Genomic DNA, 26,532 nt, shown 5'->3' with positions numbered 1-26,532 from the left:
AAAACCAACAAAAGCAAGGGAAGCAAGCCACGGCGGCGACCGATATAATGTTAAAATAAAGGAAGTTGAATTATACAGATTATCAGTATAGAGAATTTATAACAGATCATAAACCTCAGCAATTATTGGCGAAGCTCGTTCACATCTGTGTAAGATTTATAACGTTGGATCTGTTTTAATGGCGTGTGCACCTGGCCACTCTTTTGATCATCGTCCTGCGACGATGTTGTTGTGTCTATATAGAGTTGTTTTTGGTGGGGTCGCTTCCTCAACTTGTTTGTAATAAACTGGCCGGTATGTTTTAGTAAAGATTTAATCACAACCCTGCGAATAGCATTGAGAACTTCGCCCACGGTGATAGTTTGATTGATAAATTGTAGTTTTGGGAAGGTAAACATGAAGTCTGTGACGTTGATGATTCTCCTAGCACCGTGACCTCGATAACTAATAACCAACGGAAAGCTATTGAGAACCATGTTTTCGATAATCATATAATCAGATGACCGCTGAACCATTTCATGTAGTTCATTAGAGTTTTTTAATTTAAGAGGGTTCTTTATCGGTGATAGTGCCCAGGAAAACATATTATCGCGCACTACTGCGGCACTACTGGTCGAATTAGAAGATGCATGACTGTCGTTATCCCCATAGATGTCGTCATTGTTATTTAACAATTCCTGTAACATTTCTGGCATGGTCCACCTGATAAGATTATCAATTGTGTCTTGCTCTGCGCGGAACTCCAAACCTTGAAGCTCGGTCCAGACGTTTTTTACAACCTTTATCCCGCCTACTGGTCTATCCATGTCCCATTCTAAGTAGATTAACGGTTTTTCATTCACTGTAGCCCTTTTATCAAGAGGACCTAAAAGGTTGTGGAATTTGACATCTTGCTCCAAATTGAACACTTGCAACATATTAATGACAATTTTATTACTATTGGATCCCGCGGAAGATTGAATGCGATGGAAGTAAGAGTTAGCAAGCGCCGCATCCAAAAATGGTTCCCCATTCTCCTTCAACATATGTAAGATGACCTCCTCTGCTTTCATTATGAACATCATCTTCTTATCTTCTGTGACCTCATCCACGTTAGATGAAGTTAAAACCTTCATAAAAATGCTTAGTTTCGCGAAAGATTCCACTTTAGATTTCCGAATAGCATGCAAATCTGCTTCTCCTACATCATCCAGTAGGTATTTCTTAAATGATAGTTCTTCCTCAATTACATCTAATGCTACAAGCATCCTCTGGATCTTTTCCACAATTTTAATATATTCAGTTAGGTTACTTGGATCATAACCCAATAATAGCTGGTTAACTTGCTTTTTCAGCCTGGCGCTGTTCGGTTCAACATATACAAAGACGTTTGCGATGATATTGTACAACGCAATGTATTGCTTGGAATCAGATGCAAGGACAAACCGAGGAAGATAGCATATAACGCTATCCATTGAAATTGCGTCAGAAAGCAAATCAGACACGTTGGCAAACGAGGAAACTCTATCATATTTGAAAACAGAAGAAAATTCTTTAATAACCGTATTAGTTTGCAAGGGCTCCGGTTCAAAACATAGTTCCAGTCCTAGCCAAGGTTGCCAACTTTCTGTACTTTTAGCACCGTAGCCTTTGGGATTAAACAATGAGTTCTCAAAGACTTTATAGTCACTTTCTTGGAAGATAAATACATTTGCTTGAATCAATGCTGCAGTGTACCTCGTCATAAAGACATTTTCATTATACTCATTGTCCGAAGTATTTGAATCGAAGTCTATAATTTTCAGTTTCATCGAAGGGGCAGTAACAAGCACACACGTTCCGGGCGATTCCTTAGTGCTCAATTGAATTTGAGGAGCCACAAATTGGATGAAGTGGTCATCGTGAGTCATATAAGGAGCGTCGGTGTTTAGGCTGTATATTTTCTCCTCAAATAGCTCGAACAAAGATTGAGATTTCGGCTGCTCTTCGGAAGATGTTTCAGCGGTTGACAAGTCATGTCCATCAATCGGAATATCACTAATGCTGCTGAAAATAGACTCATCCGACTTCGTATACGCTAATTTTCTGTGACAAAGCCTTTCTATAACCTGTAGAGTTTTTGACCTTGTTAATGTTACAGCCTGTGAAGAAAGCTCCAAAAGATGGAGATACTTAAAAATAACATCCCTTGCATCTTCATCCCATTTTAGTTGCATGCAAAAGACAAAGAATTTATTTTCAAAGGGGGATACCGAACCGGTAGATCTATCCACAAAATCCCGAATAGAATACTTGAAGCCTTCATCTGTAGTCTTCTCGTTGTGACTATCAGCACGCTCATCATTCTGAATGTTTTTAATAGCCTCAATTAGCTCGACAACTTTAGACAGGACGGCATCCAACTTATCTAATTCAGACAATATATGCTGACGCTCATTAGTAGTCGTTGCTACTTCAAGCAACCTTTGAGCTTCACGTCTTTTCTTTAAAAGGAAATCTTTACGCTCTTCAACCGTCTCAAGCGGCACCTCAATTTGTGGCTTTAAGCAACAGGTATGAGAAATAGAATTGTCAAAAGGTTTTACTCTTTCACAGGTATTGAAATCTACCTGGTATTTATCACCGTAGCTCGCCTTCTTTCGATATACAAACTTAGGAGCGTATAGTAGAGGCCCGATTGTAACAATAGGAACGTAATTATCCAAAGCGTGGTACTTGAACTCCTTAAAATCTAATGGATCATACCAGGTCATATCCCCATCAAAAATATTATACTCTGGAGTGTTTAAACCGCCATCATAAGCCATAGGCTTAAAAACAGCGTCCATTGTCCTTATGTCAATATTGAATGTCGAAACATCTCCCTCCTTAAATTTAGAACGCATCACTCGTTTGATTACATCTAATCCCTTGTTTCTTTCATGAAGAACTTCTTTCCGCTGATGTAAATCCATAACAAATTTGTCCATTTTAGCCTTTAATCCCACAAATTCTAGTGTACCATCAAATGCTTCAGAGGTATACGTTTCCGTATCTGTATTTTGATAGGTATGGCAAATAAAGAATGGCGCTATATCCGCGCGATAGGAGATAGAATGGATATGATCGCCAAACTTTGGACTCTTGGTGAGAACTCCGAATAGGCTACCCCGTCTAACAGGCAAATTGGCAGAGAAACTGGACCACCATGAAAAGAAGACGGAAAAAACGCCTGGTGTCAGTTGCATAGTATTATATGCATTGCTGTTGTTCGATTGCAGCGTAAATGATAAATGGATAAACTCGCTCCTAAATCCCCTGTAGGAATCATGTCCTGGATCGGCAACATGCTCCGGGTCACATAATCTGACTTTATAATGAGCAAGTGATGTGAAAGTTCTGTCTTTAGATCCCGGTAATAACCTCTCAAATACAATACCTATATTGAATATAATTCCACCACTTAACTTGATTGCCGACTTTTCAATGTACCTTCTATACATTATTTCCCTTTCCATCTTTGCATTAGGTACCGGCATCAAGTCAATGAAATAGTAGTATGCTGCAGAGCGTTGTAAATTAGTATCATTTTGGCTCGGAATGAATACAGCATTTTCAGAACTATTACACCAGACAAGAAGTGGTTTTGCAAAATAATTTGGTATTGCAAAATAGATATCATCCGCTGAACAAGCAAGAAATTTCTTTGGATCATTATCAGCATTAATCTTCAACTCCGCATTGCCTCTTAAACCAATAACAAAACCGGCAGATTTGCCTCCAATTGCGTAAGGATCCTTTAACCCCTTGAGGGATACTTCAAAAAGCCCTTCACTAGGCCAGCGAATATTAATCTTGGCATGGAACATATTCCTAATTTTATCCCAGAAGCCTATTTTCTTGGATGGATCAACTGGAGGTTTCGAAAAATTGTCTAAACAATTCATGGCCTGTTGTATAGCAGCTTCATAAGAGCCACCCCATGTCACCATCGTGATGTCTTTCGAGTGTATATCCATTGTTACCTGACTGTAAATTTTAATAGGCGTTAAAGACCGGCGGAAGCGCAACGAATAATATAGGTCTATCTCAGAAGAAGTAACGGAAGGAACAAGCGGCACAAATATCGTTCGTAGCTCCTTGGTTGATTGAATCATATCCTCAGTAATAAAGAGGTCACCATACAAATGTATAGCCGGAAAAGAACCTTGTTGGGAAGGCAATAGCTTCGGCATATGGACTAACGGTAGTGGGTAATCCTTAAGATGCCACCTTAATTCATCCAGCTTTGCGTCAATATAAAAGGGAAGCATCAAAGTATATCTGGTATCTTTTGGAACCCCTTTTCCAACAGAGTAAATAAAATCAGCCGTATTATCCAGTCCACATGATGGTCTAAAAATATCAATGTTTACCCCCTCAGCAATGATAGTCATCAAGTTTGGAGATGGTACAAAGTCAATAACACCCTTATCAATAGTTGAAGGAAGCTTCAAACTGTCCGTTTTACCCCATAAAAAAGTGAATCCATCCTTAAAGACTTTCTTTTCCTTCCTGTGGCACATTTGTACCCGCCTTATCCATGAGGCAGATATATTTTCTTGTAGCTTATTGTATCTATCCAAACAAATATCATATTCATGTTGGGATAAAACACTCTCTATTGTTGAATGTTCTAGCACATCATTAGTTGGATGATGAATGCCTTTTGAAGCAAATTGTTGGGCAAATGTTGCGCTAGAAGGTGTAATTGGTCGTTCGTTAAAATCCGAATCTCTTGCATTTCTATTTCCATTGGCTTGAAGCTTGGTATTCAACCACTCGTCAAAAACATGATACTTCTCTAGACGAGAGCGCTGTTCTTGCATACCAATTTGGAAGATCATAGCTAAATCTGTCTCAAACGGATCGTCTTCCACGCTAAAAATCAAGCGCTTGGACCGCATCGTAATCTTCGGAAGCTCTGGTGCAGCGGTAACAGTTGGAAATACTACCACGCTATGTTTGCACGTTTTTAAGGAGTAAACCATTTGCTTGATAGTTTTAAACATAGTGCTTATGTTGTCAAAAATTCTATGCATTTCAAAACGGTGCGGAATCTGCCAATGACAAGATTGGTTTTCGATTATAACAGCTGGCTCCATGGCCTTGAATTCATCCCAATTGCGTCTTATCTTCCAGCTACGGATGTCCAGCCGAGCGTTGAAGTCCACAATTGCCAACATACGAAACCATTTTTGATTCATCAACGGAGACTCAACACACATCCTAAAATAATGACCATAAATTGAGATATCATTAGCGTCAGCAAAACTAGATTGGGAGGTGCATATCTCAAAGCGGCATTTTACACCATTAGGTAAAACGGTTACCATATCCAAATGTTTAAACTCCAGGTGAAATTCCAGGAGTTTTAATAGCCGTGCCTTGTCAAATTTAGGTCTAAATTTCCGCCTTGTCGAAGCCACATATTCCTGGTACTTCTCAGCGTATGTAAACCTCCTATGGGCAGTAATCTCTTTTGAAAACACCTGCTTAAATGTTTGTAGAGCCGAGAAAACCAAAAACAAGGTCATTAATGACACTAAAACTTCTGATTTGTCAATCTTCAATTCTAAAACGAGCTTCTCTGCTTCTAACTGCGGATGAAATAAAGCGGATGCTGTAGGCAGTTTAAAGACAGTCTTGGAAACTAGGCAGTCACTATTCCTTTTAGTTTCTGAGAAGACGGTACCCAATACTTGCTTGCACTGAAAGCTAAGACTCCATAGCTCTGGGTCACTAGTACCGAAATCAGTCGTATGCGCCTCTAGACCACTATCATCGTATGAAAATCCTTCACCGTTAGTGGATTCAAAATTTCCAGCATTTGTCCTGTCACCTTTTTCCATCGCCCTCCTGCCTGTATTATTCAAAACTAGTTGGGCACTACCAAACGTGCAATGCAGTTTGCGAAGTTCGCCATTAACAAAATCATACGTGCTTTGCTGAAGCATCGAAACATATTTATCTTCTGGTAAGAAAACGGAACGGGAGCCGACGAGTAGAGAGAAATCTGTTATCTCCAAATTGATGCTATCGAGATAGGATGGTAGATGCTGAAACAATTTCCGATCAATGGGGATGACATTTGTGTTTTCTTCACGTTTGCCTAGCTCTTCTAATTGGGATGCAAACTGCTGGTATATTTGAAGGAAATATTCTTCTTCAACATTTAACATTTGGGAGTTCAACTTACGAATAATCCGATTCAGGAACACCAAGGTTTTCAAATCAGATAAATCGCACTTTAAGAGGTCCACAGTAAAATGTAATGACATGAGCAAGGTTGGTATCAGCTGAGACACTAACTTCATGTTTATACTATCCAGCTTCAGAATTTGATTTACGTAGCCGATGTTTTTTGAATGGTGCGACGTATCAAAGTCTAAAATCTCAAAATTAACGTCGAAGTTGTATCCCAGTTGTGCGTTACTTCTACGCCTAGCGAGATTGCATTTATGGGTAATAGTTTGGAATGAAAGGATTGAGCACTTCTGGAAGATGAAGTCTTCCCCATCATTGATAATAATTACAGGATCTTCAACAGTTATCTTACTCTCGACGGATGGAATTATTTGCGTCAGATATGATAGTATCGTTTTCTTCTCCAATGCATTTAAGCGTGATGTAGCTGTAGGCAATTCCTTACCGCTCGCACTGCGCATCTTGTTGAACATACTAGTCAGTACCATGATATTCGCATACAGTGATTTCAAGATCGAGAGCTTTTCAATTTCAATATCTATGGTAGGTGAAGAAACATGGCCCACCAATTTGACAATCGTATCAGAAACAGCAGTTGACCCAGTCAAAAATCTTTCAGAAAAGATATTAGTATCACCATATAGAATAATACTAGGAACATCAAAAAACCGAATGTATTCAGATGCCTTTTCAGAGGGATTCTTAGGAGCATTTAACTTGAGAGCGCACTGCAACGATGACAATGTGATACGGACCCTTACCGGTCTATCAGACTTTTTGAAAAGGATACTATACCCTGGCTGTTCGGTGCTAAAACGGGTGACTTGAAAAGTAAAACTAGAAAGCGCAACTTCGTATTTCAAAGGCTCACAGGCAGATGACAACTCAGGCAATAAGCTGGGTGGTATATCTGCCAGGTTAACCTTATCAACAAAAAAATCAACCTTAGTTAGATGGGAAAAGTAGCTATGCAACGTGGTAACTCTTGATCTCATCATCTCCACACAATTCTGTGCATTCAGTTGTGGATCTTCGGTCATGCCATCGAAAATATTACGAGCAAAGCCTTCGACGTCCTCATCTTCTTCTTTGCCCAAGGTAAATAGTGCTAGTAGGTTACTCACAGGCACTGTGAGTTGAAGAAACTTGACACTCAGTTCAACACATGTTAGTCCAAAGGGACTGTCTTTTGTGAAACAGCCGAGAACCTCGAGCGCACCAGACTTCAGCAGACAGACCTTATTGTGCTTGATATTTTGAAGCGACACTGAAAAGGCCAACCGATCACCCATGTACTTGACATCGAGCGACATCCAGCGTACGGAAATATCCTCGATCTCGCTGTTTTCAATCGTCACCGAAAGCGTGCGAAAGAAACGGAGAACACCCTCCAACCATAGCAAACCACTTTCTGGCACACGTAGCTGGATTTTTTGACTTCCATCGCGCTGAATACCACGGCGCACGCGCTCACCCGACGTAAATTTCAAGTCTCCCACGAAAACCGCCCTTCTTAATAGGTGGTAACGCACCTGGCCCACATAGAGTCTGTCCCTCACCGTGATACCACTCAGCTTCAATAAAAACGGATTGAAACCGCCAATCCAGATACCTGCTTTGTACCATAGTGCCAAGTCCAACACTATAATCAGTGAGACCGTTAACAGCACATACGGCAGGAAGCTGTAAAGCTCCGTGTATTCCAGCATGTCGCCTTAAGGTCGAGGCCCACTAATCCCGAGCGCTTTTGGATATGCTGGCTACCGCCTGCACTCTGAATAGTATTAGTTTCTATCTTAGATGTGGCACGTTAGGGCCTAGGATGTCTTCCAATGTTGTTGTGGCCGTTATGTTGTTCCTAAGATGCCTTAAACGCCAATATATACACGTGATTATCACGTGCCAAAACCGTGCAGTACCCTAAAATAACATCCATGCAACTAACTAGCCCCACAAACAACAGCATGACTATGGCACTATGCCAGCGCACACGAGCACAGGGTTGCCTGGTGACTGCTCGGGACAATCGTGAGAAGTACGCCTCATCGGCTCGACATGGGTATATATGTCTGCCTCATAGATCCATTACGCCTGTGTGCATCAAAACAGGGTGCACACGCAGCTCATAAGTATTCAGCGACAGTATCTGCTTGCCAGCCTTGCACAGACGCGTGCATTGATGACCAACGTGAGCGAGCCCATCAGTAGGCTTGACCCCAGATATAACTGAGATCTATAAAGCGTATGTTGCTAGCGGTTCAGTGGGGGGCTGCCGCGCTTCGAAGTCCGAGCTGTCTTGCTACTGAACAAGGTCAGCCCCCTTCAACGGCTTGCTACTGGTATAGTCTATCTTCGAGGTTCTGCACGGGCTCGAAGACTACCATTTTATGTCACGTGATATGGATACGTAGGTTATGATTTGAAAAATTTTCACGTATCGCTACCAACGAAAGCAGTAATACGATAGTTGGTTGATGAGAGTAGTCCAGATAACGATGAATGTTCACACACTCGACAATAAGCGGTACCGAAATCCTTAGAGGACTTCTCCGAACTTCGAATTACGACTAGATAACATCACCAAAACAAGTGCAAGATGGCTCCCCCAAAAAAGAACGCTATTAAGATGGACTTGACGTCCTTTTTGAACGACGATTCATTTGGCGACTCCTGGGCGGACGACCAGGTGGATCTAAACAACATCAACCTGCCCATCCAGAATGTGGCGGCGTCCAATACGATCCCTCTGGAGCAGCTAGGCAGTGCTGCGATGGGCAAGGGTGGTCATTTGGACAGCGCCTTAGGGTCAAAGCGCGAACGCGTGGAGTACCCAGTGCCTAATGCGCCTCCCTACCGTGCGCGTATCAGCAACCTTCCTTGGGATGTGTCCGAGGAGGGTGTTCATGCGTGGACCGAGGATATGCTTGAAAGACCTGGCTGCGTGGAAAAAGTAATTGCTCCTAAAGACCAAGATTCCGACCGCCTAAAAGGGTGGGCCTTCGTCACTTTCCGCGAGCGCGACGACCTGGTCAAGTCGCTAACGCTGAACGCCACGAAGCTGAATGACAGGACTGTGTACGTGGCCGTTGCCGCTCCTAAGGACGGGGTCTTCGACGAGTCCAACTGGAATGGCGCCAGAGGTGCCAACTTCCAAGCCTCTGGCGAAGACCCAGTGGATCTAGACTGGGGTGCTGTCCGCGGTTCAAACTACCATCCCTCCGAACGCAAGCCTAGACGCGAGGATCCTGACTTGGACTGGACCACGAGCAGAGGTTCTAACTTTAGACCATCTGAACACAAACCAGCACAACAAGAGTCGGATGTGCCCTGGTCTGTGGCTAAAGGCTACAACTTCCAATCCTCTGAGCGCAAAGTTAGACATGAAGAACCAGACATCGACTGGACTGTTGCTAGAGGTTCCAACTATCAGTCGCGTGAACGGAAGCCAAGATCAGATGAGCCAGATCTGGATTGGGGCGCTGCCAAGGGTTCTCACTACCAAGCCGCCAAGAGCAGGCCAAAGCGGAACGGACACGAGCTAAATTTGGGCGCGGCCCGTTCTGCCAAGGCGGCTCCTCAAGTCGCCCGCAAATCCACCACGCCAGCTTTGAAGGAGGATACACCACGCATCCAGAAGTCTTCGTATGACATCTTGAATGTCGAGTCGGACTCTGAGCACGATGCCGAAACTAGCGGGCAAAACTCCCAGCCAGATGACGACGTGGCTCATCTGGAGAAGGCTGCGCAGAATTTGACTTTAGAAGAAGATGGCGAGTGGGAGGTGGTCGGCAAAAAGCAGTGATCGACTCGGGGCTTCTTTTCGCCGACTCAGGGCCTATGATTCCTTCTCCACAATATGATATCCGTACACATTCCAGCTTTTGAGTTTATAAACGTTGTATTTTAGATCTTCATAGCAATTAACACCCAATTATCGATTACCTGCGTTGGTCTGCCCTCCCAGGTGGTAGTGTCGCCCATCGGAGTTCCGTATCGCATAGTATCACGTGATGATATAGCTGAGACGAAAAGCAGACGGGGCTCAAACACACGCGCAGTAATTTTCCTTAGATCACCTTCACAGTCAATTTTATAACCAACTTCATACATCCGACGCGCTACTAAACCCTCTGGATGGGCGCCTTTGATAATGACTTTGGTCCAATTAAGCGATGTACTACCTCTGCGCATCCCAGCAACATCATCAAGAGCGGTTTGGAAGAACAGGACCAGAATCATAAGCTGAAGAAGATAAAATTAATAACCAAAGAGATGCATGCTTCCCAACAGGAAGAAGACGAACTAACATCCGCACAGAAATCTATCCTACATCGTTTGCCGCTACAAGTAGCACCTAATTCATCTGGCCAGTCATCTACCGTGTGCGGTGCGACTGCTGCAGATCCACAAGCTTTCGAGGAGCTCAAGACAATGCTGCTGCGAAAATTGAACAATAGGCTACCCCCGGAGGAATCAGGCCTTCCAGAATTTGTGCGGTCTGCGTCGAACGAGGTGGAGCGGATTCTTGTGCAGTCTGTAATCCAAAAAGAGAGTCACTCTGCAATCCTAGTATCCCCCCGCTCATGGTATAAGACTTCGATCATCAATCACCATCTGGCGCGTCTGCGCCGCCAGCATGACCAGCAGTTTGTTACTGTGAGGTTGAACGGGCTCATTCATACCGAGAATGCCGCCATTAATAGCATTGCGACTCAACTTGAAAACGAGTTGAGGCGCGTAAGGAAGGATGTGCCTGCTACTGACTTTCAGCTGAGCCAGGGCTCCCTTACAGAAGTTTTCGAAAATATACTTAAACTTCTAAACACTGTTGCTGTGCAGATGGGTCGCTCAAGCTCGGTGCTTCCGCGTTCTGCGAAGCTGACTGTTATTTTCATATTCGATGAGATCGACCAGTTTGCTGGACCTATACGTCAGACTTTACTATACAACCTCTTTGACATGGTTGAACATGCCCGGGTTCCAGTTTGTATAGTGGGCTGTACGACAAAACTGAACATACTCGAGTTTCTGGAAAAGCGGGTTAAGAGTAGATTCTCTCAACGGCTCATCTTCGTTCCACAGATTACTAGCTACCAAAGTTTCTGCAAAGAAGTTATTCGCATTCTTTCTATCGGAAGGCCAGGACCTTATACACATGCATGGGACAAAAAGGTCAAGTCAGAGTTGGAAGATGAACAAACGGAACTTAGCTGCTTGGTGAAAGGTAACTACGAAACATTCCGCGATCTGGCGCTACTGAAGAACGCCTTTGTCTCCATGGTAGGTGCAGCAGACAGCTTTGATAGCCTTCTTTGCTCGCTGGTCAACTGCAACACACTCAAGCTCTACAATAAGCTTCAGTTGTCAAATAGCCTCGTGAACAGGGTTCGTGCGCTGGGTGAGCTAGAACTCGTCATTCTTCTTTCTGCCGCTCGCGTGGCCCTCAAAAACGAGGAAAACGTGAACTTCAACCTCATGTACGAAGAGTACAGTAAACTCGTTAAGGGCCTGAACTCCCGCATTCCCGCCTCTTCTTCTCTCAGCGACACAGGCATCTCTATTGAACATGCCGTTCGCATATGGAACAAGAAAGACATAAAGAGCATCTGGGAAACTCTGATAGAGCTTGAGCTGCTTGTAGAACGTGGCATTATTGCTATCAGGCAGTCAGCCCAGGCGGCCTTTCAGGCTACCAATCACTACAGCGCTAACAGCGTGATGCCGTACGATCTTAAGATGTTCCAAGTACCAATTACACTACACGAGCTACGCCGCGTGGTCTCCAAATCATCAATGTTTTACAGCTGGACACAGCTGTAGAGTGACACCGCATGTCCTCACCGTTTCTGTATGTAGGTCTCTCACGCAACTATCCGCGGCTATGGTGCTGTACTACTAGGCTGCTTCTTGTGACCACGTGATATCCATATAAAAGTCACTTAAAACGGAAAACGTCTTTTATGGTTTTTCAACACGGCAAACTTACTGAGAATACCATTTTAAAAGTTGTAGTTTAGACCTCCGCAAGCATTACCAGCGTTCTGAGCAGCAGTCGCGACCCAATTAGCGTCGATAATGAGCCAAGAAGGTAGCGCTAAACGGGCAGATTTCAAGTACAAAATTGGGAAAATTAAGCATACGCCTCCTGTTTTGAAAGATGTGAGGAGCGGGCTGGAATTTATTGAATTAGAGAAGCGCGACGATGAGAAGGTGTATGGTGTAACGAAATTTCTTGGAAATTACAAGGAAGAGAAAAAGCTTGGGCAAGGAACGTTCGGTGAAGTATACAGGGGCGTGCACTTGGCCACACAGCGGCAAGTTGCCATGAAGAAGATCCTGGTCAAAACCGAGAACGACCTATTTCCGATCACCGCGCAGCGGGAAATAACCATTCTGAAGCGGCTGAATCACCGGAATGTGGTCCAGCTGATAGAGATGGTTTACGACTATCCACCGGCGCAGAATGGGGCAGCATATGGCCAGGACTCGTCGCAGGCCTCTGCGTCCGCAGATACCATGAAATCCTTTTACATGATCCTTCCTTATATGGTGGCTGACTTGTCTGGAATACTGCATAACCCACGAGTAACGCTAGAAATGGCAGATATTAAAAATATGATGTTACAAATATTAGAAGGCATCAATTATATCCACTGTAAGAAGTTCATGCATAGAGATATTAAGACCGCAAATATTCTTTTGGATCACAAGGGCATATTGAAAATTGCTGACTTTGGATTGGCAAGGAACTACTACGGTGCACCACCCAATTTGAAATATCCCGGTGGCGCAGGAACAGATGCAAAATACACATCGGTCGTCGTCACTAGATGGTACAGAGCTCCTGAGTTGGTATTAGGTGATAAAAATTATACAACTGCGGTTGATATCTGGGGGATTGGATGTGTATTTGCCGAATTTTTTGAGAAAAGGCCAATACTGCAGGGGAAGACTGATATCGACCAAGGACATGTCATTTTTAAGTTGATGGGCACGCCAAGCGATTCTGATTGGCAACTAGCGCGGTATTTGCCGGGTGCAGAATTAACAAGGACTAGTTATGAACCCACATACAAGGAAAGATTTGGAAAGTATCTGACCGAAAAGGGACTGGACTTGCTTTCAACGCTTCTTTCATTGGATCCTTATAAGAGATTGACAGCTATGGCAGCCATGCAACATCCATTTTTCTCCGAGGATCCGCTCCCTAAGTTACAGCTCACTCTTCCCTGTGAAGAAAGTCATGAAACAGACATAGCGAGATACGGCCAAGAGATGCAGAAGACAGTTAGTAACCTTCCTCCCGCAGCGCCTTCCGGTCATGCTGTGGAACAGAGTCAGACTCAGCAACAGTCTTCTCGTCATCATCAATCTCAACCATATCAGTCACTACCGCCCCAAAAGTCTTCGCAGCCGCACCCGCAGCAGATACCAGAAGCTGCGCCCGTGCAGCAGCCCTCTCAGCAGCCGCCCCAAGAGCCGTCAGCTCATCAGCAGCAGTACTCATCGCGGGGCCCACAACAGCACAGGACCACGCCTGCTCCCACATCTCTTCCACCGAAACCAAAACCCGCTCCACCGGGGGCAAGGTACAATAGGGAAGCTCCTCCTCAGAACAAGCCCGTCAAACCTCTCACCCGGCATCTTGGTGCTCAATACCAGCATAACAATTATGGCAATTATTATAACCACTGGCAGGGTGGTGAACGCTATTATGAAACATATAACGATGGGTATCCCCACGCAGACCGGTATTCGGATGATACTCATTATAATGGTTACGGGTACAGATCGAGGGGCTACCAGAGGTACGATATGCGCAGAGAAGGTGAGAGCAGATATAACCAGCGCCCGTATGCTCCCCAGCAAGGAGCTGCATATAGACCCAATCGACGTGACACATACAAACTTGTCGATAGAACAGGACAGCCGTACCCTCCGGAGCGTGTCCCAAATCCAGAACTGCATCCTTCCCCCGCCCCCCGTCCTAAACGCACGCTAACCAACACGACACAGTTGTCGTCGCATTCTTCGGCAGCAACTGGGTCAACTGCCGCTTCTGGTTCAGCTGTCTCGAACTCGTCTGAGCCAGTACGCCGATCTTCTACAGCCTCGCTGGATAATAGCGAATCTGGCAACATTTTACAGCAGAAACCCCCTCCTCCTGTCGCGAACCCACTAGAGGCGCGTATCTATGGGCGCGATGAGGTCCAGTCCAACCACCCCGGTGGGCGACTGTATCCACGCTCTACCCCAGACTCTAAGAACTCTGAAGGTGCTGCTCCCAGCGAGGCAAGTACAGATCCTACAAAAAGAAACATAGTTGATTACTATTAGTATTTCCCATTCTGTGATGCCGCTCTAGATCTAACTTGGTTTTTGAATTCTATTGTTTCGGTATCTATTATTTAATACTCTGGCTTTTATATCGGACTGTTACCTTCACGCTATCGCAAAGCAACACTGACGATGCGATCGTCTCGCTTGTATCCCATGGGTGTTTGAGTTTGGTTACATCGGTGACCTCACTGATTTCAACGTCTTGTCGCAGTTAAGGCACATTTCTGGTTCCGGATGCCTTCTGTACCTAGTTATTGTTATGCTTATGCGATTCTAGCAGTTGCAAAAGATGCGTTCTCTCGGGGTTTCTGGGGTATGTTTCAGATGTGTTCCTTTTTTCTCTCGACGTGGTTTGTTAAAAAGTGTTTCAGATTCATTTGCTGAACTAACCTTAGATCCACTCGATAGGTATATAACAAAGCTCCCAGCAGGATAAATTCTGAATAGGATTGGATGGACGTGGTCGACTCTCTTTATATCGGTTGATTAGCCCGATGCTCGAAAAAGGATCATCAAAACTACACGAAGTGGTTTCTGCGAGCTTTAACAGGAGCCCAAACAATCTTATTTTCACTCATGATCTAAAGCAGGTGTATTCCCTGTTACTAATATGCCTGGATCTCAAGGAAAGGCCCCGAGATTCCAGTAAGAATATTTTTAATGCGCTCAGCAAAAGCTTCCCGTACTCCTTTTCAGTGCAGGACGCGGTGGAGAAGATGAAAGACTTACAGCTTCACGTGGACTTAACCACTACTAGCGTCCATATCAAATATGCCATCAAGCCGGATCTCGCATATAACCTTCTAACCTTATTTATGGATGCAAAACTTCTGCATACTCCTGCCGACAGAACGCGGGACGCGCCTAAAGAAAATGTTTTATTACAACCAACGCCGAAGGGTACAGCAATATTACAGCATTATGTGTCGCGAATGGGTCTGAAAATTATCCCACCTGTTCTAAAATCCTCATTCAACTCCATGCAGCTTTTCACGTTTGAACGGAGTTCGACTAGTGATGCTATCCTGCATAGTGACTCTTTCATTCAACTTTTATTCGTTAACGCCATGGGCCCGGAGCCAAATGTCTGGCAGCCAACCAACCAAGTTGACAAGATTCCCCCGCTTTCAGCGCATCTGGGGCATGAAAACATCTTTTCATTTGAAAGTACGGTGGTTGATTTTTGCAGACGTGCCGACTATAGTGTATCATGTTACAACGGTAACAAGGCTGATAACAAATACGAACGGAAGGAGTTACGGGAGAAACCAAGAGAATCACCATTCGCCCATAGATTTTTCACAAACCCGGATTCCGATGCGCATATTCAGTATTATATTTCGGAGAAGGGCGTGCGGTTATTTGAATCCAAAATGTTTGGCAAAAAGGTATTAATCGACTACTCATTTACGACAAAGGCCCTTTGGCAATGGCTAATGGATTGCACAGATATTATGTATCCAAAAGAAGCGATTTCCATTGCTGCATTATTCTTAAAGAAAGGTCTAATTACTCCTATTTTGTTACCCCCAAGTTTGAATATTCCAGGCAAATTTGCTGTAAGCAAAAATGCGTACTATACTTTGAGCAACTCAGGGTGGCAAATAGTACGCTGGATGCAGGGATTGAGATGTTCCCGTGATTATTATCCACTCTTCGGAATTAAGAGGAAGTATGTTTATGAGCTGAGAATAGACACTACCGTCATCAGCTGCGACAGTAGCAAGGAACGACCAAAAAAAAGCGATGGATCCGATGAGGTTTTTGGAACAAAACAAACTATGCGGTGTTCGAGGCATATATTAGATTTGAGAACGATATTGAAAGACCCTGGTATGAGATATTTGTTCAGAAGGCATCTTGAGAGGGAGTTCTGCACGGAAAATTTTGACGTATATCTCGAGATTAAAAAGTTTTCAAAACGAATGACTATTTTAAAGAAGCTCTTAGATTTTAGAACCCGTAAACAGGAATGTGCTGTCACTTCAGACTCTTTCCATTTTTCACAAAAGACCTGCGATAGCATAGACTCTCGTATCATAACGAACATTGACGAATGTTTGGCAGTTGGTTGCCATATCTTTTTGACATACATCGCCTCTGGAGCTCCGTTCCAGGTTAATATTGATCATGAACTTCGAACTTCAATAATTTCTCTGATGACAGATCCCGGATCATCTCTTAAACAGGTTTTCGAGAATCCTTTCAGTGATGAAGCTGAAATAGCGCAGCCATTTTGTATCTCACCAAACGACTATATCTCATCTATGGAAGCATTTATGACACCAATAACCCGTCAAAGAAAGATAATAATTAACAGTCTCAAAACAAACTTGGATCCAGAGACACCCTCATCACTTACAAATTACGTCACTGGCGATTTAAATGATAAGGGCTGCAGTCAGATACCGCTATCATCGTCACCAACAGCTTTTATAGTCAGTAATCTGAAAATTCTGAAGGAGCTCTATGTCCTTCTCGATAGGGTGGCGAAACACATATATCGGCTGATGAATATTGATTCTATCCCGAAGTTTTTGAACTCTGACCTTTATAAAGAAGCAATCAATTTTATTGATACTCGGAAGATTGATTGTTAAATCTTTGGTAATTTTCCCACTGGTGTAGGGACTGTAATATTAACTGATTCAAAAAAAAAGGTTCGACTTCAGCTTTAATTTAAACATGTATAGATAATATACAAATACGTGATGTTAGTAGTACGGATAATATTTAATGTTGTATTCATTCCACATATGGTGCTTAAGCAATTGGTTCCAAAGTTGTACCCTTCTTAATAGTAGCCCAACCGATCAAACGCCAATGTTTCTCAATACGTCTGGACAATGCAATCTTTTCATTGATTTCAGTACAAGCTGGAGACGTCAACTGTAGCCTTGCCATATCCGCCTTAACCGCAACAACACGAGCACCAGTAGCAGTAGAACCAATATTAACCATTAACACCTCGTTTGGTTCTAGTTTTCTAACCTTTGCCTGTTTTTGACCATCAGTCTTCACACCTAGCAGGCGGCGCAGTAGGAAGTAATTAATTTCAATATCAGTGTAGATAGATGGTAAGTGACCTTTAGCGCCAACAACTTGGCCAACCAAACGGTCCGCCCTACACAAAGTTGGGTCGACCTTGGTACCGACACCGATCAAACCGCCTGGAACTGCGAACTTCAAGTCGTTGTGTTCTGCAAATAGGGAAACAATACTGGAGAAGATAGGTCTGCATTGAATTTTGCCTTGCTCATCCTTGGTCACAATACCAGGTCTGATTTCAATCTCATCGTCTAGCTTGAAGACACCGTTCAGAATCGAACCACCAGCAACACCACCTTTTAGATCATCTATTTCAGCACCTGGCTTATTAACATCAAAAGAACGGATTACGATTAAACGTGGAGAGGCTAAGAAGTCTCTTGGAGGGACTGGAATAGTCTTCACGATGAATTCGTTGACCGCATCGATGTTATACTTCAACTGGGCGGAAATAGGAACAATGGGGGCACCATCTGCAATGGTACCTCTTATGAACTTCAGAATAGACTTTTGGTGCTCCATGGCAGACTCCTCGCGCATCAAATCCACCTTATTCTGCAATATAATGACATGTTTCAACTTCATAATCTCAATAGCCGCTAAGTGCTCAGAGGTTTGAGGTTGTGGACACGACTCGTTACCTGCAATTAGCAGCAGAGCGGCATCCATGACGGCTGCACCAGACAACATAGTGCTCATCAAGATATCGTGACCAGGACAGTCTACAAACGACACATGGCGCACCAGTTTGTACCTACCTGTGCATCCAGGCCGCTCGCACCGTGGCGACACCTCTTTATCAGACTTAAAAGAGCGGTAGCAGTCTGGCTCCGGACAAGTTGGCTCTTCACACTTGTAGATTTTCGCATTGGCGTACCCCAGCTTGATCGTAATATTACGCTCCAGCTCATCCTTGAAACGAACCGTCTGGACCCCTGAAATCGCGCGCACCACTGTCGACTTACCGTGGGCGACGTGCCCGATAGTGCCGATGTTGATAGTCGCCTGCCTATTGATAATCTCTGGCGATAGGGGATTCAACTTTGTAAAGTCCGGATTTGTCGGCTGTTCTGGCAACCCTCCGCCATCCATAAACTCCCTATGCCTTCTCTCTTCTTCCGACTCCAGGTCTTCTACCCCACTGAAGGTCACCGTCTTCTTCGGCTTCACATCGTCATTAAAATCATCCTGACCAACCTCAGCTGGATATTCCTCTGTCATATCCCCTTCAATTACAGCGCTTGGTTCCTGATTCGACAACTTTGACATCGCTGGCTTCGACGGTATATACTCCAAACTCGGCAATAGAATCCACAGTCTCTCTGGATAAGCTAGACAATACCTTCGTATACTAACGAGTGTAACATCTGAACCTCTTAATTCCCATCGAGAGCCAAAAAAATTTTCAAGCAAAACCTACCGTATTCAATGATTGATCACGTGATTGATCATTGATGACATAATCTTGGACCCAACATACCAGATCTACTTGGAATGGGAAAGCTAATATGCGACCGAGGATATATTAGCGCTACGTATATATGATTGAAAGTTTGTAGGGGCCTTGAACCTACTCAGTAGAATATTCTTGATAATAATCTAAAAAATACAAATTATAGAACCTCAGGGTTAAATGCAAATTCATTCATCAGAATGCCGACATCCTTAAATATGAGATCGGACTCCCACTCGTCCCAGCTCCCCCAAGACCGAGTTGCAGGGTCAGATGGCTGGAGGTCAGAAGACTGGAGGTCAGAAATGGCATTGTATGGTTCTGGGACAGAACGGTCAGTTGAGTGCTCAGGAAGACGCGCGGAAGTATCAAGCAGTATGCCGGAGACAGTTGTGTCGACGGAGGAGACGCTGCGGTAAGCCCCCCCGGGGCGGTCAAACACAGAGTGGTGCAGCGTCGTGGCGTGAGTTGACGGCTGAACAGAAGCGCCACGGCTGTCCGAGAACGGGCGGGTACTCTCCGCGGGAATGGGCGTGCCGCCGGAGGCGGCAGTCCGGAGTGAATGTCCGTCTGCAATGGACGATGTATGGTGGAGAATTTTGCGGAGCAACAGGGCTTCATCAGACCCAGAGTCGCAGGAAGAGGCGTCTGTGGCGGTGGATGCATTAATTGGCTCTGGGTCGAGGGGGATGGTCTGGATAATGCGGCGAGCACTCTCTACGGGGTTCTGTGAACTGTCTATGGCCATGGACACTGAGCGGTCATTCCCAGCACTCTGTGTGGTCGCAATATCAGTGTCGTCGGGTCGCCTGCGTGCCTGCCTGCGCAGCTTAGCCATACCGCACTTGCGGCGGAGAATATAGAGACAGTCAAAGAACACACTGACGGCCATTCTGCTTTTGACATTGATTGCCAAGTTGAAAGAAGAAGGCGACAGTGGATCTGATGGCTGCCCCTGGTGATTCCAATTGTCATGCATGTCGCTGAACATAAGCCACATGCTCTTCATGATACCAGACGAACGGTAGGCCATGTCATGTTTTAGAACTGAGGCATTGAAACAGAGAGACACGGCATTCTGGTAGACTTTCTCACCTAGCGCAATATCGAGCACTTCGCAAAGGGAGGACTGGGCGAGTTTGGCCACAATGCATGCAGATTGCCATATACTGAGAACGAACACACCAGGAAAGTACTTGACCATTGATGGGTTTCTCTCCCACATGCTATTTGTGTGTTGTAAAAGGGCAACAGCTGCATTATATGCCTTCAGCAATCCGTGCTTGGTTACTGAGTCAATTTCTGCCTCCCTGAGGGTTGCACTGTGGCCATCTATCTGGGAAGTGGACCCTTCGCCGGCTAGGATGAAGTAATACGAGTACAGATGTACCTTGCTGACAAGGAATGAAAAGCGCCGAAATTCGTCGGCATTACTATCATTTAACTCCATCTCTAACACATCCAGCTGACGATCCAGGATGCGCAGTAATGGGAGCATTTCATTTTTGTTTAGTAGGCCGGATGGTGAGAGTGGATTTGAATGCATAGTGCTAGCCAACTGGTTCTCAAAATGTGCCACCTGTGCCATCTGTTTTAGCCGCGACGGCATACGCGCTGTGCGCGCTGTGCTGATGCTGTGGTTAAATGTGCTCATGACAGTATGGTCAAAACACACAAAGGCAGGGAACCCGAATGCAGAAGCTATCGTCTGAGACACGACATTGCAGTAGAGCCATGTCTTGGTATGCTCTCGTACAAGCTCAGCATTCGCATGAGTGAACCCTTCCGAGTACTGCACGGTATTTAGTCCAAGTTGAATCGCTTGAAACATGGTGAGCCCTATGGTATTCCACGATGTATCCGCGCTGAGCGACGAGGTGAGCGGAGGCCAGTATGTGTAGAGTAGTAAAGCCTGCACGGAGTAGACCGACGCAACATTCAGCGCAGGTTCCGATGTCTCCAGCTGCGAGTTTCTTATAATTGGAGAGACCGAAATCTCCGCCAGCACAACCTTGACCAACTTCGACAGCTTGCGCATCGTCTCTATCGTGCCAAACTCGCGTCGCAGCCCAATCAAAACGATCACCCAAAATAGGCAGGGCGACAGCGCGTAGATCTTCTCAGGGCCCTTCGAAATTTCAACCACAGGCAGAAACCGGTGGTACCTCTCCGCGTACTCCTGGAACACGTGCGCAATCTCCTCCGGTGCCAGGTGCACGTCGCCCAGGCTCTTGGCCGCGCACTTCAGTTGCTCTGCAGTGAGTGGCCCGCTCTCCTCCAGCTCTGTCTGTGCCGCAGGAGGCTCCGGTGCCCGTGCAGCCTCCAGCCCCAGGTCGCCCAGCTCCCGTAGCCGCTTGATCTTCTCCTTTGTAAAGTTACCGTTGTTCGAGATAACCCGCTGCTCCTCCTCTAGGCGCTGCAGGATCTCCTCCGCCCCCAAGTTGCTCAGAGAGCTTGTCAGTTCTCGAAACCGGCGCTCGATTACCTCATTCCGCACCCGTTTGTACGTCCGTCGGAAATCTCGCTGCAGCACACATGGCACATTCTTCTTCGCGCATCGACTACAAGGCTCCGGCGCCCGATCATGTGCGTTGCACTTGGACTTCTGCTGCCTGCATTCCACGCACGCAAACTTCTTGCGATTCTGCCTCCGCATATAAGGACTGCATGCGCGCGATAGCTCTTCATCTTCGGTTCCGTTTGCCCCCGCATCCTCGTCCTGAGATACACTGCTTGACTTCATGCCTTCTGACATATTCCTACCGCCGGCTCGGCCTAAGCAACTACCGAACTGAGCAACTGATGTGTTGATTTCTACTTTTAGCTTGTCAGATAAGTGCTGATGATGATGATGAAGCTGAAAAATTAACGTCGATATTTTGTAGCTTGCCGGTATACAGTAAGATGTCGATGGCTTTTGAAGCAATCCTTGGTCAGGATCTGGGGGTTATAGACGCTGAAACTGTAGGATATGCAGGTTAGGAAAGTTTGGAGAAGTGCTGGGCCGGATGTGCGACTGCTCTGGCTCTCGGTTTTTGTGCGTTTGATGTCATATGGACTCAGCAACCAAGTTCTCACACTGTTTCTGCATGAAGTTGGCTGTTCGGAGGCTCAGATGGGGTGGTTCATGTCCCTGACGCTCGTGGGGGACGTAGGACTGTCCTACGTACTGACGTGGTATGCGGATCGGTGGGGTCGTCGAAAGGTGCTGGTGGTAGGCGGCGTGCTGATGGCGGCGTCGGGGGCGGTGTTCAGCACGATGCGGAACTTTTACGTGCTACTGGCGTTTGCGGTTGCGGGGGTAATCTCGCCGTCGAGCGACGAAGTGGGCCCGTTCAAGTCGATCGAAGAGTCGATGATGGCGCACATGACGCCACACCACAAGAGGCCGGAAGTGTATAGCATGCACGCGCTGGTGGGGACGCTGGGCGGGGCGCTTGGATCGGTTGCCAGCGGGTGGCTGGTCGATGCACTCCGAGGGTATGGCTTGGCCACAGACCTTGCATGCTACCGAGTGGTGTTTGCGGTGTATACGGCCCTGGCGCTGGCGAAGGTGGTACTGATGCTCCTACTTTCGGACACAGCTGAAAGGAACCTTACAGAAGAAGAGAGCGCGGGGGTGCTTTCGAGACTGGCGGCTGATGATGACAGCGCGCCACTGCTGCCGCGCAACACAGGGCGCCTGGCGCCGGGCACAGTTGCGGTGCTGTTGAAGCTGCTGGTCGTATTCATGCTTGATTCACTGGGATCCGGGTTCATGACCAGTTCTTGGACGGTTTACTACTACAGCAAGGTCTTTGGTATGTCTGCCTTTGCGCTTGGTGTATTATTCTTTGCATGCCGGTTGATCATGGCCGTGTCCAACATTCCATCCGCGAAGATTGCTCGGCTGTTCGGCCCGGTGAAGGCAACGCTACTCGTACAGATCCCGTCTGGAATCTTCTCCATCTTAATCCCGTTCGCTGAACCACATTTAGGGTCTTCGGTCGCATTGCTCCTCCTCTTCAACTTTACGACTGCGATGGATGTGACGCCGCGGCAGATCCTGCTCACGAACATTATCCACCCTAACGATCTAACACGAGTAATGGGAATTGTAAACATTGGTAAGACGTCTGTTCGCTGTGTTGGGCCTATCTTCACTGGAATGCTTGCATCGAGCGGTCGCTTATGGGTTTGCTACGTTATAAGCGGAGCATTGGTGATCTTAGCGGACATAATCTTAGGCGCCTTTTTCTATGGTATTGACGGAAAGATTTTATCAAAAATGAATATATACTAGAATCATAGGTTTATTAAACCAGTACACACAGTAATACATACAATTGCTCAACGGACCAAACCGACAGAGCTGCTGGTATTCTATAGGTAAATATAAATATTATAAATAGCAACCCGACCTCAATCAGATGTGTTCACCTTGCGGCCTACGCTGGATCTGTCAAAATTAATGACAAATTTAGAATTGATAACGTTGCTCTTTCTACTTGGCTTATCATCGGTCGCTAGTTCGTCTGTATCTGGGGAACTGGACTTTGGCTGATCTATTTTTGCAATTTCATAGCCAGTAACTTGTTTGTCTTCCTCCGTGGTCAAAGCGTTGACATTGTTAAAAGACAGAGACGTGATCAGTTCGGTCAGTTTCAGGTGAGAACCAGAGCGTGAGACAGGGGTGGAGCACACGCTGCTCCTTGATTCAACATGCCCCTTCAAATCAAAAAGACCGTACCCTCCATTATAAAAAGCAGAAGGTCTTCTTTCTGACCGCTCCACTTTCTCTGATTTTAGGGCGTTATCAATTCCGTAAAGCAAATCTACCGTCGGACTAATTTTAATGTCCTCACTATGCTTCCGCGTTGACTTCCAATACTCGCATATCTCTGTGAGAACCCATTCAAGCATGAACATTAAACGTTTGCCCTGCCGGTACTGCGAAATTACCGTCAGGTCGCATTGTTCATTTTTCAGGATGTACCCAATTCCGAATCCTTGTCTCATTGCAGGTGTAACTCCGAACATTGTCATGGCTGCGTTTCCGCAATTTGAAGCAATCATCTCGGGAGTAAAGAAAGGCACCAGTTGTGGGCTATCGAAAAGACCAGACAACTGTTCAATTTCATCTACGTCTAAATCGATACCAAAATGACGCCGGAACTTGAAAAGGTGCCGCAATGCATTAAAGTGTTTCTCGGCGGCGTGTCCCTGTTTAGCCTGTTCAATGAGCTCACTGTGGGCACGGCAAGCTTCGATGAACTGCATGTATTTTAGCGATGTATCCAAAGAATTCGAAATGAACTGTCGACAGAGCTCTGCAAGCTTCGTACTCTGGATCGGTATGAAGGCTGACATAGAATTTTGGAAAGATCGAACAGAAACAGGTTCCAGGGCAAATATAATTTTCCCATAAAGTGCGTAATGTGCAATTTGTAGGCCAACCTGTATCATCGAATCAGGACGAATATTGAGCCGGCGCGCAATGTGACGGCCAAACGGGAGCGTGTAATTTATAATATCATGCTTCGAGATAATATCCGATAGTTTGGTTTCCGAGAGATGAATGTGGGTATTCATCTCATTGAGGAAAGACCACTCAATTTTCCTTAAAAACTTGTCCGCATTGTCTCCCACATCCAATATACGCCGTGTCTCAATCGATGGCCATAAAGAAAATGCAGACGAATTCTCATTGACATCTCTAGCCAAGCGCATCACGGATTCAGCATATACCTCAGAGGTAAAACGCAACACAGCAGACCCCTCGCAGGTAAAAGAATCCCAAATAATACAAGCCTTTGCATCAGCAGTAACAACAAGCTGCAACTTATCGTACCACCGGGTTGTACAAGAACCAACTTGGAGACCAGTCACCTCATCAATTACGCTCGTACCGTAAAATAGCCGCTTGGCGTAAGATTGGTCTTCGTCCGAGCGATCAGATTCATCCATTACTATGACAAACAACGCGGAATCTATCATTTCTAATTCAACAGGAAACCGCTTCTGAAGGCGCTTACGGGCATACTTCCAGTTCCTAAAAGAATAAGAGGTAAGACTGCCTAGTGCAGTGGATCTGTCCACACTATACGACTTCCGGGAGTCTTCCAAGACCGATGCAAACACTTTTGCCATATCCTTGTCCGTATAGAGAATCCTATGATCGTCATCCAGAACATCCAGCGTATAATACTGCCCCTTGGAAAGTATCAAAATGTGCTTTGACGCGGGGTACTGTTTCATGCTGATACCATGGTGGTTGAACGGCTCGTCGCTGCCCTCTGACCGTGGTCTGTCATCTGGAGATGTAACTTTAGTCGCAGGCTCCATCAGATCGCTTCGGGTCTCTGCCTCTACATCACTCTCGGAGTAAGGCTTATTCAAATCGAATGACTCCACCTCACCTGGTTCGAAAATGGGACACCTCGTTGTGCCAAAGAGGTTCAGATACGGCTTCATAGACAAGGCCTGGCCACGGCTGTGGTCAGGAGGTAGCTGCTGCCGCCGCACTGCCGACACAAAGCGCAGGGCGGAGTAGCAAAGAACGCCGGCACGATCCTCCTGGCTGATATCGATCTCTGCATCTTCCGCCAGTACTAGGAACGGATTTCGTGGCAGGATATCCTGCGATATTTCCTTGCCGGCAACATGGTTGTGGATATTGAGATGCAGCCGGTCCAGATAGCACGCGCTGTGCTTGTCGAATTCCTCCAACTTCGCTTGCAGCTTCAGCGCTCCGCTCGAGTCTGCTAGAGAACCCAGGTAGCTTGCCAACTCGACGTCCGCGCCACCACCATCATGTGTGCCACCACTATGAAATGGCTCCAGCGCTGCAGTCAACAATGAAGCTGTAGACCTCAGCCCAGGGAGCGGCAGCTTGCGCAACCTTGTCTCATGTGCAAACGTCAACTCCATAGCGGGTGCACTATCGTCCTCTACCATTATTCGTTACGTTACCAGGCTTGTTGTGCCGGCTTACAGCGACAGATAGGCTGCTGCTGCATTGCGGCACAGTCCAGTAATATATATGACCTCTTAAGCAGGGGCCTGTACTGAGTGCATGCTAGCGCCAACTCCCCGCAGGCCCCCAGTAAATTGCGTTGGGCCCACCCGTTTTGCGAATGAATGACTAGATAGATAACCATAGGGCTATATAGACTGCCATGCCTATGTGGGGAAGCGACCGCAGCCCATTTGGCCGCAATCAAAGTACTACCTATGCGGACTTTGCCGTCAGGAACGGTCTTCGTGGGGCAGCATCATAGAGCGGGTAACAGTGTAACTGCAGTGCCTGACAGCAAGGCCGCCTCTTGCGGCCAGCGGAACGAAGCATACAGCGGCGGCCCGGCCGCCACGCCGGGAATGTGTGATATTAATCAACCGTTATCTTAAAAGTCAAACTAGCGCTACATACCTTTCCTCGGACTGCGGACAGCATAGGCATCAAATTTAGAGATACAGAGTGGTGATAATGGTAATGAGTTTTATTGTAG

General features: G+C 45.8%; 9 protein-coding genes across 9 annotated transcripts; 5 read left to right on the top strand and 4 right to left on the bottom strand.

The window, feature by feature from the left end:
* Positions 1-122: 122 nt before the first annotated feature.
* On the bottom strand, positions 123-7,913 carry FMP27 (Fmp27p; the record flags this gene model as incomplete). The annotated part of the gene is made up of 1 exon (NM_208481.2): positions 123-7,913. One exon carries the CDS (start codon positions 7,911-7,913, stop codon positions 123-125), a length of 7,791 nt encoding a protein of 2,596 aa, NP_983128.2.
* An 887-nt stretch (positions 7,914-8,800) lies between these two features.
* On the top strand, positions 8,801-10,006 carry TIF3 (Tif3p; the record flags this gene model as incomplete). Its single annotated transcript, NM_208480.2, has 1 exon — positions 8,801-10,006. The coding sequence occupies one exon, from the start codon at positions 8,801-8,803 to the stop codon at positions 10,004-10,006; it is 1,206 nt and encodes a 401-aa protein (NP_983127.2).
* Positions 10,007-10,338: 332 nt separating this feature from the next.
* Positions 10,339-12,024, top strand: ORC4 (origin recognition complex subunit 4; the record flags this gene model as incomplete). The annotated part of the gene is made up of 1 exon (NM_208479.1): positions 10,339-12,024. One exon carries the CDS (start codon positions 10,339-10,341, stop codon positions 12,022-12,024), a length of 1,686 nt encoding a protein of 561 aa, NP_983126.1.
* Positions 12,025-12,279: 255 nt separating this feature from the next.
* Positions 12,280-14,541, top strand: SGV1 (cyclin-dependent serine/threonine protein kinase SGV1; the record flags this gene model as incomplete). The annotated part of the gene is made up of 1 exon (NM_208478.1): positions 12,280-14,541. The coding sequence occupies one exon, from the start codon at positions 12,280-12,282 to the stop codon at positions 14,539-14,541; it is 2,262 nt and encodes a 753-aa protein (NP_983125.1).
* Positions 14,542-15,038: 497 nt separating this feature from the next.
* Positions 15,039-17,144, top strand: SST2 (GTPase-activating protein SST2; the record flags this gene model as incomplete). The annotated part of the gene is made up of 1 exon (NM_208477.2): positions 15,039-17,144. One exon carries the CDS (start codon positions 15,039-15,041, stop codon positions 17,142-17,144), a length of 2,106 nt encoding a protein of 701 aa, NP_983124.2.
* A 163-nt stretch (positions 17,145-17,307) lies between these two features.
* On the bottom strand, positions 17,308-18,861 carry GCD11 (translation initiation factor eIF2 subunit gamma; the record flags this gene model as incomplete). The annotated part of the gene is made up of 1 exon (NM_208476.2): positions 17,308-18,861. One exon carries the CDS (start codon positions 18,859-18,861, stop codon positions 17,308-17,310), a length of 1,554 nt encoding a protein of 517 aa, NP_983123.2.
* Positions 18,862-19,205: 344 nt separating this feature from the next.
* On the bottom strand, positions 19,206-21,800 carry LEU3 (leucine-responsive transcriptional regulator LEU3; the record flags this gene model as incomplete). The annotated part of the gene is made up of 1 exon (NM_208475.2): positions 19,206-21,800. The coding sequence occupies one exon, from the start codon at positions 21,798-21,800 to the stop codon at positions 19,206-19,208; it is 2,595 nt and encodes an 864-aa protein (NP_983122.2).
* A 216-nt stretch (positions 21,801-22,016) lies between these two features.
* AGOS_ABR173C (uncharacterized protein) lies at positions 22,017-23,327 on the top strand (the record flags this gene model as incomplete). Its single annotated transcript, NM_208474.2, has 1 exon — positions 22,017-23,327. The coding sequence occupies one exon, from the start codon at positions 22,017-22,019 to the stop codon at positions 23,325-23,327; it is 1,311 nt and encodes a 436-aa protein (NP_983121.2).
* Positions 23,328-23,446: 119 nt separating this feature from the next.
* Positions 23,447-25,981, bottom strand: YAT2 (carnitine O-acetyltransferase YAT2; the record flags this gene model as incomplete). The annotated part of the gene is made up of 1 exon (NM_208473.2): positions 23,447-25,981. The coding sequence occupies one exon, from the start codon at positions 25,979-25,981 to the stop codon at positions 23,447-23,449; it is 2,535 nt and encodes an 844-aa protein (NP_983120.2).
* Between the last annotated feature and the right edge of the window lie 551 nt (positions 25,982-26,532).

The sequence above is a fragment of the Eremothecium gossypii genome, chromosome II, assembly GCF_000091025.4.
Source record: "Eremothecium gossypii ATCC 10895 chromosome II, complete sequence".
Classification (NCBI taxonomy): domain Eukaryota; kingdom Fungi; phylum Ascomycota; class Saccharomycetes; order Saccharomycetales; family Saccharomycetaceae; genus Eremothecium; species Eremothecium gossypii.
The sequence above is the reverse complement of the archived record's forward strand: the minus strand, read 5'-3'. Positions and strand labels throughout refer to the sequence as shown.